The sequence below is a fragment of the Macadamia integrifolia genome, chromosome 9 (assembly GCF_013358625.1).
Source record: "Macadamia integrifolia cultivar HAES 741 chromosome 9, SCU_Mint_v3, whole genome shotgun sequence".
NCBI lineage: Eukaryota > Viridiplantae > Streptophyta > Magnoliopsida > Proteales > Proteaceae > Macadamia > Macadamia integrifolia.
In genome coordinates, this window is record NC_056565.1 from 8,457,106 (window position 1) to 8,468,966 (window position 11,861).

Here is an 11,861-nt window from a genome sequence, read left to right on the forward strand (position 1 = left end):
CACCCCTTAGAGAATATCACTATTATAAGAACACTCCTTCTGTTTCATCAAATTAGACTCAGATCTTCTACCATCAGTCACGGTTGAGTCAAGAGGTAAAATGACCGTTATACCATTTTCACTAAAACTCATTTTAACCCAATTTCTCTCTCTCTCCTGGTTTCCAAACCACAACGAAGCAGAGAGCCAAATGCGGCACGACTCTCTGCCATTGAACTCTCTGGAGTCTGGATACACTTAACATATATCATGATTTTGTTCTCAGTCTTCAACTTCCAAACCTCTGTACTATGGGCATTGTTCACTGAAACATGACCGATGCCATAACTAGAGACGAATTATAGAAAAGGGAGCCAACAAACCTAACTTCAAGACTGAGCACAGCAAGACTAACACCTTTAATACTTCCTCTTTCAAACATGGTTTAAAGAGAGAGAGATTAGATCATTTATCTCCAAATATGATTATTTAATACTTCTTTTTTATTCCTAGATTTAACATTTATTGAATTGTATAAAACATCAGTCCGCGTTTAGGAGCGAGGGCTACACAGTAGAATAGTGATTCCCAAATCTTGTTTTACTTAAAGTGCTTCTCATAGAAGGGTTTGCCTTGAAAGAGACGAGCATGTAGGACCGGTGAAGAGATGCCTATGAAGCTGGTGAGGAAGATCACAACCATTGATATGAGCTTGAGCTGCGTCGCTGCTCGATTGTCTCGGCATGACAGCTCTCGTGCGGTGTCGATGAGACAGGAAGCCATGGGTGCCGAGAAAGTCGTTGGCTCTAATGGCAGAGAGTTGTTGCTGGTTACCGTGAGTTCCTGCTAATCGCTGATGTCGTTGTCGTCGTGATCTCTGAACTATCCAAATCTATTTGGGTATGGGACTTATTACATGGGCATTTTAGGTACTTCACATTTAATAGGGGTATTATGGTATTTAAAATAAAATATAATAGCTGACATCAGCATATGAGGTATATTCTTTGACGGTGACTAACGGTAGGGGGTCTGAGTTTAATTTGGTGAAACAAAGGGTGTGGTCTTATAATTGTAGCATTCTCCAAGGGGCGATGCTGTAAATTACCCTTATAAGATTGTGATGAATTGATATAAGGAAAAGGTCGGGCATGCTAGCGGATTATCTAAAAATAAGGCTTGCTAACATCTACAAACCGTTAGATGATAAAAATACAATATAAGCCGTTAGATGAAAGTTGCAATATACGAAAAATACGTACAACATAATACATGTCAGTCTGCAAGCTTCTCTCTCTCTCTCTCTCTCTCTCTCTCTCTCATTTTCCAACATTCACAAAGTTAGCCCAAAAAAGATTTTTCTCTCTCCTCAGACCTTCGCTGGTGGCTCTATCCGCCTTCACTTCGAGAAGAAAGTTCCAGATTACCTGCAACCTCAGAACACGAAGAAGAAATATTCAAAACTTGAGAGTTTCAGAGCCAAGTTAAGCATATATCTTGCATCAAGTCATTTGTCATGTAATGGGTTACAGTCACAGAAACCTTGATGTATCAATGTGAGATGATGAGAACACATGTAAAGTTTTTAGCTTCCGCATTGGGAAGCAGGTTAACATAAGGAACATTAACAGATTATCGTCATAAGAGTTAGCAGATCATCATTAACCATTCCAACGAACAAAAGAATAAAAAGGGCAAAGAGGCTCAGTTTTAGTTAGTATAAAAAACGCAGGATAGAGAAAAATGTAAAGAAAGAAACTCCTTCCTGAATAGAGTGAGACCAAGACCGAGCAAAAAAAAAAAAAAAAAAAAATGCAATAACGTTATGGTAGGAAGGGGAAGGAACAGAGAGAGAGAGAGAGCCAAAGAGCACCACACGATATCTAAATTTACCGGAAAACCGTGGATATTTTGTTTCATTGAGGAATTTGAGAGTGCCGAAGCCATCGTTGTATTGTGATAGTAAGCGGTGTTCTGGAGAAAGATGATAATTGACGGAAATGGCACACACTATTGTAGTACTTGAAATCAGGGCTAGGGAAAGCGGAACTGCGAAACCGCGAAACCTCAATCGTTGAAGAAGATTGACGGGAAGACGATGTTGGAGGGGATTTTGAAGGGATGAAGAGGCGAACCAGAGCTGGAGAATTGGAGTTCTGACAATTGAGGGTGATCCATAGATTTCGATACACTCCTTCTTCGACGGCAAAGAGAGGATAGAGTCGGAGACTCAGCTGCCAATGGGAAAAAATCCTCTGTTTTTCTCATCCCTGTCTTTCCTTGTTTTGCTACCTCCAGAACACGACACGTGGATAACTTTAAGACCAACGCACCGGATGTAATAATCCTCACCCAACCTTGACCGTTGATGTTAAAATTGTCTATGTGTCGTGTTCTGCAGGTAGCAAAACAAGGAAAAACAGGGATGAGAAAAACAGAGGATTTTCATCCGCTGCCAATCCCAAACAATATATTGTTGATCGAAGATGCTAAACGTGACATGACACAACAGGATGAAGAAGGCATATTCTGATTCCAATGAAACTGTACTGTATTTGATTGAATATTTCTCTCTTTTAATGGATTTGGAATTAAAATATAAAATAAATCTAACGATTTAAATTAAACTGAAAAAATCTAACGGTTGACAAATGCTAGCATATTTTATTCCTTAGAAACCTGCTAGCATGCCCAACCCTCGCCCATTGATATATTGTTGGAAATTAAGGGCCCGTTTGATATCGTTTCTGCCATTTCTGTTTCAAGAAACGGCAGAAACAGAATTGAAGGTGTTTGATAAGTCATGTTTTTAGAAGTCGATAGTAACCAATTAAAGAATAGCCACAAGTCGTTTCCAGAAACGGCAACTTGTTTCGTCTAGGTCGTTTCTTGAACCATAAATAAGTAAAAATTTCTATTTCTATTTCTGAAAATAAGTGAAACAAAACAGTTTTATCAAACGCTTTTACTCCGTTTCTGCTGTTTCTAGAAACAGAAACGACAGAAACGCGTTTCTTGAAACATTATCAAACGGGCCCTAAGTTTCAAATTATGGTTAAAGTAGTCTTTTTCTTAAATTTAGCTTCCCCCCTTAAAAGTGTCTCTTCCTTCATTTTTTAATTTGTCTTTAGCACTTGTGGAGTTGTGAATGAGCTAAAGATAATTCACAAAGTTTAGTCTCACATTGGTTTGGGTTGAAAAAATACCCTATATATATGATTGTATCTTAAGGGTGCAAGCCCTTTGGAGAGGTATTCTCCCTTATCATGTGTGTGTGGGGGTTCTTGGGGTGCTTTTGAATCGTGCACACACCAAGTCTGGCCGGGGTCGGATGTGGGTACGAGTGTGGATGGTTCACTAGTTGTAACTTTTGGCTCCACACTTTTCCTAAGGGACACATTTGTATATGTATCCAATCAATGTACATACTTATGTACATGTACATGTACGTATTAGTCATGTATCATTCCCATACAAAGAGACATCTGCATACGTATGGGTGCCTATAGAGGTATAATCATTCATATACAGAGCTCATACAGAGAGTCACATCTGTATACATTTGGATACCTGTACAATTACACATTCATATACAGAGGCATACCCTCTATAAATAGAGAACACTACTCTTTGTTTATGGGTGACCAAAAATCCTAACGTATATGGACTGTGTACGAAATAAGTACTATTATACTGTGGGGTTGTCTTAAGCCTTTTGTTCTCTGCAAGTGCTCTGTTTACTGATTTCTACATCTGTGCTAGGGGTGTCAATATCCAAACCAAACCGGACCGGACCGAACCGATTAAGCCCGATCCAAACTGAACCGGTGGCTTATTGGGCCGGTTTCGGTTTGTATATTAAATTGAATCCGGTCTCGGTTCGGTTCGGGTTAGCCCGTTGGGCCACCGAAAGCACCGGAAATATGCACCGAAATTGGAACCGATCCAAACCGACCCGAGCCCACCGTTTAACCCCTAAATACAAAATTGCAAATTCGACATTTTAACCTCAAAACACTTCAACCTTTCAAAACCTGAAAACCCTAATTTTTCAAAGAGCGAGTGAGCAGCAGGCAGCCCAGGTTGGTGACGCCGTGACGCCGTGACGCCGTGAGCGAGTGAGCAGCAGGCAGCAGCGGCCAACAGCCAGCGGACCAGCGGTTATGGCCATGGGCCCTAGCGCCGGAGTTGGCGAACGTAATAGCGACGGCGGCAAGCGATGTGTACAGAGTACAGTTATGGCCTTATGGGGTGTTTGTGCTGGAGGTGGCGTGCGGCCGGAGACCCATTGAAAATTCGTCTGATGACGAGCCGCTGCTGATCGATTGGCCAATTGGGTGAAACCGTGAAAGAGATTTATGCGAAACAACGAAAGGGAGGCTCATCGAAGCGGACGAAGCCCCTGACTCGAGGATTGCAGGGGAGTACAAGCCTACAAGGTGGAAGACACGGAGGCGGTGCTTAAGATTGGGTTGGCTTGCTGCCATCCTGACCCTGACGGTAAATCGATGGAGTGTTATGCTTATGTTTTACTTTTTATTCTTTGTCAAATGTGTGCCTAATTACATAGCTCGATTTTTGCAGAAAACGCATTTGTCTAGTTTCCGCAAATCTTATTTGAAGACATCCTTTGTTACAGTCCAAAAACTGATGCATGTGAAGAATGATGCTAGATGATGTTGAAAGAAACCAGGCAAAGATTGATGCTATAGAGTATAGAGGCATATGAATCTATATTAAGCTGCAAAAGGTAATTGTTTGCTGTCCAAGGTCATGGTATTAGTTGCAACTTGCAAGTAGTTGATTGTCTTCTGGTTCTTCCATTGGTGGAGTGCGGTTCTTTTTCACCGAATTGCTATTAATTATTTAATTGCCCATGTTGACTTTAAGTCTTATTTTGAATAGCATAATCTGTAGGATTTTCTCTGTTCAAGGGTGTTCCAATAATACTTTCTACCTGGTTTTTGATGGTCCATATGCTTGTAGCCTTGTACCATGGCTTCAGCAAGCAATGACCTCGGGACTTCATAGACTTGCATCGTTGATCTCCGTGAGTATGACATTCCCTGTCACGGTCTTTTTGCCATTGATAATGGTGATTTAAAATATTTTCTATTAATTTTGGAGCTTAGATTTCCTTTCACAGTTTCTATGGTTTATAATGAACAATAATTTCGATGATTATGAATTGTCACAACTAAACTTCCTTTTAAATTTCCAGATGCTAAATATGATATAATAACGATGATATCATACATGATGGATCTCTCTCTCTCTCTCTCTCTCTCAAACACAAGCACATATTTTGGAATGATTCTTTCATTATCTCTATCTGTGGTACCTTTTCTAGGCTCCTGTTTGCATTATACATATACAAAGTAGTTCTTCATTTTAAAACTTTGTTAATGTCTTCTAATTAGGAAGGGGCAACAAGGTGAGTTTTGTATAAACCTAGTTGTGACTTTTGAGTTTTGACTACTGCAAAATAACTTGCTGATTTTCTTGGTGATACAATAGTTAGTTGTCAATATATAGTTGCACACGAGCCACATCTATGTTCTCTTTCTGTTGAAGACCATTTTTGTACCTGCATCTATCTCTACATGTACATTATTTAGTGTCTTTTGTCCTTATAGTCATTTTTACCTAATTATAAGAAAAGTAATCTTATGTATTACTGATTGATTGAAATGAGGGGATTGAAGGACTGAATTGATCAGTATTACTTTGTTTTCCCCCTTAATATCATAATATAAAACTTTCCAATTCAGTTTGGTGCATATAAACACTGAAGGTCTATGTCAAGATTTGGTAATTATTTTTGTATATTGTATAAATTATTTGCAAAGATGCGTCAGACATTTTCACTTGACTATTTTACCCTTCATTTTTATTTAAATTACATCACTCCTTCATTATTGCACGGTTTGCACATCGACAGCGACGATAGGTAAAGCTGTAAAGCTTGTGTTTTAATTGAGAACTAATGTCTCCCTCATCCAACAGCCGATTTGAGACCCCTGCAACCTTCAAGTTCTCTCTCTACAAATTTCAGCTCTTTCTCTGGTACTCCAGCCTCCAGGACCCAGGTATATCCTTTCAGTCAATTTTATCCTTCCATATTTTATTTTTGAATCTTATTTATGTTTTTTCAACTTCTTCAAATATGAGTGTTTGAATCAAATTTCAGCATGCAATAGTGTATTATATAGGGCTAATTTAAAGAGGTCATTTTTGAATTTGTAATGCTTGGTATTCTTATTTTATTAATATCTTATTTATGTTTTCTTATTAATTATAGAAATGCCCATCAATATAGAAGATGAGCCTGATTGTGGGTCAGATGCTGATGTTATGTCTGATGATGGACCATATATTCCTGGAATTCCATCAACAGAACCTTCAAGTGTCGTAACACTTGAAACAAATGCAACTACCAAAAGGAAAAGAAGGAGTGTAGTTTGGGATGAGTTCACAATCATTGATGGGCAGGGTTTTGATGATGGAAAGAATCGAGCTGAATGCAAAAGATGTAAGCAAGTTTATAGGGCTGATAGTAATATTAATGGTACTGGAAGCCTTAGGAGACATATTCTACATTGCCCAAAAAGGGAAAACAAAGGAAACACAAGCACCCAAATGATTTTTGGTGTAAATGATGGGAAAGTGATGTTAAGAGACCAAAAAGTTGACCAAGATTTTGTGCGGGACAAAATTACGAAGCTTATTGTGAGACATGAGTTACCTTTAGTTTTTGTTGAGTATGAGGAGTTCAGAGAGTTAATTACATACCTTTTTTCGGGCTATACCCATATTGCTTGAAACACACAAATGTCGGATATTTTGAGGTTATACAATTTGGAGTCCATTAGAATCAGGAATTTACTTAATTCATTTTCTGGGAGGATTTCTTTGACAAGTGATTTATGGACATCTATCACTAATGATGGATACATTGCTTTGACTGCCCATTACATTGATAAGGATTGGGTGTTGCATAAGAAGTTGTTGAAGTTTTGCATCATGCCACCTCCACACACTGGCATCCATATTTGTGAAATGGTTTCAAAAATCTTGTCTGACTGGGGTATTGATCGGAAATTGTTTTCAATTACTTTAGATAATGCCACAGCTAATTTCTGTTTTGTTGACTTGCTGAAGAAAATTTTGAATTTGAAGAATGCTCTTTTATGTAAAGGATTACACTTTCATAATAGGTGTTGTGCACATATTCTCAATCTTATTGTACAAGATGGACTGAAACACATAGATGACTCTGTGGTGTTGGTGCGATCTAGTATAGCCTATGTGAAAGGATCACATGCAAGAAAAGTAAAATTCTTAGAAATTTGTAAGCAATTGGGATTACAAAGTAGTAAGGGCTTACGTGCTGATGTCTTCACAAGGTGGAACTCAACCTATCTCATGCTTGATTCTGCATTATTTTATTGTAAAGCATTTGAGAACCTTGGACTAGTGGATGACAACTTTAAAACTTGTCCTAGTTCTGAACAATGGTTGAAGATTGAGAGATTAACGAGTTTTTTGTATCCCTTCTATGCAATTACTGTTTTGCTTTCTGGTTCCAAGTATCCCACAGTAAATTTATATTTTGAAAATGTTTGGGAGATTCACAAAATTTTATTAGAAGAGGTATCACGTGGGCTCAACTTTATGAAGCCAATGGCAGTGGAAATGAAGAAAAAATTTGACAAATATTGGAGTGAATATAGTCCAATTTTGGCCATTGCTTTGGTGTTTGATCCTCGATATAAACTTAGTTTTGTGACTTGGGCATTTTCTAAGCTTTGCAATCTGGACTTAAATGCATCTACAATGTGCCACAATGTGAGGAATTCTTTATATCAATTGTTTGGTGAGTACAAGAGTATGCAACCAAGTGATTATGATGTTCCTACACTTACCCATCGTCCTGGGAGATCTAGAACAAGATTTGTAAGTAAATTTACATTCTGATAGTAATTTTGATTTATTTTTTAATACAAGTTTTCAACATTCATTGCTAATCTTATTAATGATTCATATTTCGGCTATTTCTCAATTTTCATAGGAATTTATGGTATCCGAGCTTGCTGAGATGGATAATGGAAATAAATCTCAATTGGATATATATCTAGATGAACCCAAGGTCCCATTCAATGATAATGAATATGATGAGTATGATGTGTTGGCATTCTGGAAAGCAAATGGGTCAAGGTATCCAGATGTGGCTCGAATGGCTCGTGATGTCTTGGCTATACCAGTTTCCACAGTTGCTTCAGAGTCGGCTTTTAGCGCAGGGGGCCGTGTTATTGATAAATATCGGAGCAAACTCCTACCTACCAATGCTGAAGCATTAATATGCCTTCGGGATTGGATGTTTGATATAGACTTCAGAGGTAATTTTTCATTCAGTATATTTTTCATTTTTAATTGCCTTAATTAGTTAATTAGTGTCTTATTTTACTTTGTATGTAGCTGAGCCTTTTGATGATCCCACTGATGTGGATAATGCACTTGGAAATATACTGGAACTATTGCACATTGAAAATGAGAGAGGTGCAGTAGCTAGTTCTTCAGCTGGTCCTACTCCTAGAGAATGATGAGCTCAATGTGCCTGCAACAAGAGAAAGACCTTCCTAGGTACCTGCAAATTCTAACATCTCTGATTTGTTTGCTGGTTGTTATTGCCTTTTGCATGCTGTGGTAGTTGCACAACCACATGGGTTATCCAAATTTATATCTTCAAGGGGTTTTTTCTGTTACATATATTCATTAGTTGAATATTGGTTAGTGCTTTAGGTAATATAGATGATTCTATTGCTTGTTATTTTCTGTATGATCTAACTGTAGATGATTTGATAAGGTTTGTCTTTGGATATACCTGTGGATAAATGACAACAGTGTTGTGGGAGCCATTGGAAAGATATTTATTGCAGGTTTGTCTTTGGAACTATAGCCTTATTGCTTTACAGTCTAAGGGATCTCATGGTGATCAACCTGGACTTTTTTCTTAATATTTCTACATAATATCTTCACTTGTTGATGTGCAATTGTTTGTTCATTTTTTTCCCAGTCGCATCTTTTACTGTAGCACTTGGTTTCATTTTTTGTAGAAGGAAGTGAGTCTTCTCAATTTTAAAGCATTTACAATTGATCTAGATTTCTATTAACATAGTTGTCAAGGTGTGCCTTGGCGGCTTGTTGGTGTCATTTTTGTTTTTCACCTCTCCACCGCCTTGGGTCATTTAGCCACCTTGACAACTATGCTTTTCATGTGTGTGCTTTGTTTAGTTTAAAAGCTTTTGGATCTACTGGAGTTATTGTCATATCTTTTGTTCTACTTGTAGATTATTTTTCATTTTTTAGGCCTTATAATATTTTCAATGACAATTAATTTGTATATATTGTAAGAAAGATAAATCGATAGTTGCTGCTGTTCTTGTTGGGAAAACTTTTCCCTGTATTAGTGTTCTACTGTATGCTTGAATTTTATTTTTCACTCGTGGGGTTTGAAATATAGTTTTCATTTATCTTGCTAATGAGAAAACACTAATTTTTTATGCTTTCAGGTGTTGAGAAAGCTTGTGGATGATGCATCAAAGTTTTTGAATGACAAAATCACCAAAGCTGTGGTAACAGTGCCATCATACTTCAATGATTCCCAAAGTTGTGGTAAAGAAACTTGTCAATGTACTATCATCTCTAGCAGAGGTATGGAAGCCATCAAACCCAGACTCAGAGGACATCTATGGCATCCAGATGCAGTATCAAGGCACTAGCATCAATGCCAAGAGAAGAAGAATGGCGCATGGTTTCATTAGTTTCAAAATTCCAAGTTTCTTTAGAAATTTTAGTCTTAGTGAGAATTCTATTCCTAGTATAGTGTGGAATTCTGTTTGAGTTTTGCTTTCAGTTTCTTTCCACTTCAATCTTGTTTTGAATTGGTTTTCTTTATCTCATCAAGTCCTAGTTAATTAACAATCTCCAAACATAATAATATAATGGGGAATTTTTAACTAGTTTTAAGTTAAATAGTTAACTAGTTTTAAGTTAAATATATTGGTTGTTTTTCATTTTTCAAATATTAATTGAATTGTCAAATATTGGTTTTCAGCAGGTCAGCAGTTTGTTGTTTCCGAATGGCTCCATACCGGTTTAAAAAACCGATCCAAACCGAAATGAACTTGATAAATCCAAACCGGTATCAAACCGAACCCAAACCGCACCGAAACCGACTCCGGACCGAAACTGATAAATCCTTAATGGGTCGGTTTCGGTCAGGTCTAAAGTCACACCGAAACCGGTGGAATCGGACCGAAACCGCACCAAACCAGACCGTTGACACCCCTAATCTGTGCACTGTTTTCCTTTGAGTTTTTGAGTATTACCTTCGGACATACTTGTTGGAGTCGATTATTGGAGTGCACTTTAATCGATTTGAGAGTTGTTTTATCTTGGAGATGAGAACGTACGGTCAATCCAGTTGCATATAAATATACGGGGCATTCAAATATCTTAAGGAGAATATACATACTATACGACTCAACTCTACTTAAGTGAGACGATTTCTGTTACTGTTTCAAAAGACCAATTGAACAAGTAAGTAATCTTCTACTTGTAATTATATTTTTATTTATATAATTGTTTTGTCAAAGTTTTATACCTATTTCCTGGACTTTGTTACTATATATATATATATATATATATATGTAATAAAAAAAGGATGCTCCATGAGAGTGATCATAGCCCTTAGGCCAAAGGTTATGCAAGCAGTCGCTTTCGCAGAACCAATGAGCGATAGTGGGGTGTGCCAACTTGTACTCAAAACCAGCCAATCCTAGCGGTGATGGGGCAAAACTACATTGAACTCTCTAGTATATCCATAGTTTATGGACTGCTAAAGCTACATTGAGATATGTTTCTACCAATTTAGATACAAATAGAAAAAAAAAAAAAAGAGCGAAATCAATGCATGGCTTGGCTAATTTGTTGAATCATTTTAATTTTTCTCTCCTCATATACCATCTATGTTCATAGCCCCCGTGATCTTTCCTAATTTTCAATGCTTAATTCTATCATTTTGTAAACTTTGTTCAGGTAGAAAATTGGTATGTGAATATGAGTAATGCAACCTATGGTTCAAAATTCTGATTGTGGGTTGCTATAGTCCCATCTAAATGCTCATTAAGAGCAAAGTAATAGATTAGAAGTCAAGAATTCATTCTAAAGGGAAGAAGACAATTTTTAGTAGTTAGTAGTTGATATAGGGTTGAGTTAAAACTAAACAAGCATAAAAATCATAGATTCAAACACTGAGGACAAATCTCAATTCCAATTCAATATTCAACTTTGCTCTTCTTTTTTTCTGTAGAAATTCAACCTTGCTCCTCAGGTGTATTTATATCATACTATTATATAAGTGCATGTAGTGATGCTTCGTGGTTAATCGTTTTTTTGTATTATAATATCTTATTTTAATACTATATGTCCTTCATATCATTTTCTTTTTTCTTTTTATTTGTTTATTAGTTTTTGGTAACCTTCATCAAAAATTAAACTCGATTTTTTTATTTATCTTATTAAAAATCCAACTCTATCGTGGTCTCTCTATATTACATTTTCTCCTTCCATCTTTATATTATTATTTTTTTCTTATTAAGTCATTAATTTATCCATGAAAACCAAATTCGTTGTTGTTGAGAAACAAATCTATACATGAACATTTCTTTCTTTATTCGTTTTTTCTCCTTCTTTCTCTTTTTTTATCTTTTCCTCTCCACTTTTCTTTATTCCTCTCTCTCTCTCTCTCTCTCTCTCTCTCTCTCTCTCTCTCTCTCTCTCTCTCTCTCACACACATACACACGTTTTTTATATTTTCT

At 37.0% G+C, this 11,861-nt stretch overlaps 1 protein-coding gene and 2 long non-coding RNA genes across 3 annotated transcripts; 2 read left to right on the top strand and 1 right to left on the bottom strand.

Moving 5' to 3' along the window:
- Window positions 1-1,201: 1,201 nt before the first annotated feature.
- LOC122088914 lies at window positions 1,202-1,971 on the bottom strand. The gene is made up of 2 exons (XR_006143190.1): window positions 1,873-1,971; window positions 1,202-1,406 (listed from the first exon to the last, which is right to left on the bottom strand). It is a non-coding gene; the product is annotated as an uncharacterized LOC122088914 (long non-coding RNA).
- Window positions 1,972-4,356: 2,385 nt separating this feature from the next.
- LOC122087970 lies at window positions 4,357-6,302 on the top strand. The gene is made up of 3 exons (XR_006142926.1): window positions 4,357-4,729; window positions 4,966-5,029; window positions 5,986-6,302. It is a non-coding gene; the product is annotated as an uncharacterized LOC122087970 (long non-coding RNA).
- Window positions 6,303-6,810: 508 nt separating this feature from the next.
- LOC122089079 (zinc finger BED domain-containing protein RICESLEEPER 2-like) lies at window positions 6,811-8,582 on the top strand. The gene is made up of 5 exons (XM_042658526.1): window positions 6,811-7,082; window positions 7,197-7,578; window positions 7,786-7,935; window positions 8,051-8,378; window positions 8,458-8,582. Exons 1-5 carry the CDS (start codon window positions 6,811-6,813, stop codon window positions 8,580-8,582), a joined length of 1,257 nt encoding a protein of 418 aa, XP_042514460.1.
- The last annotated feature ends 3,279 nt before the right edge of the window (window positions 8,583-11,861 follow it).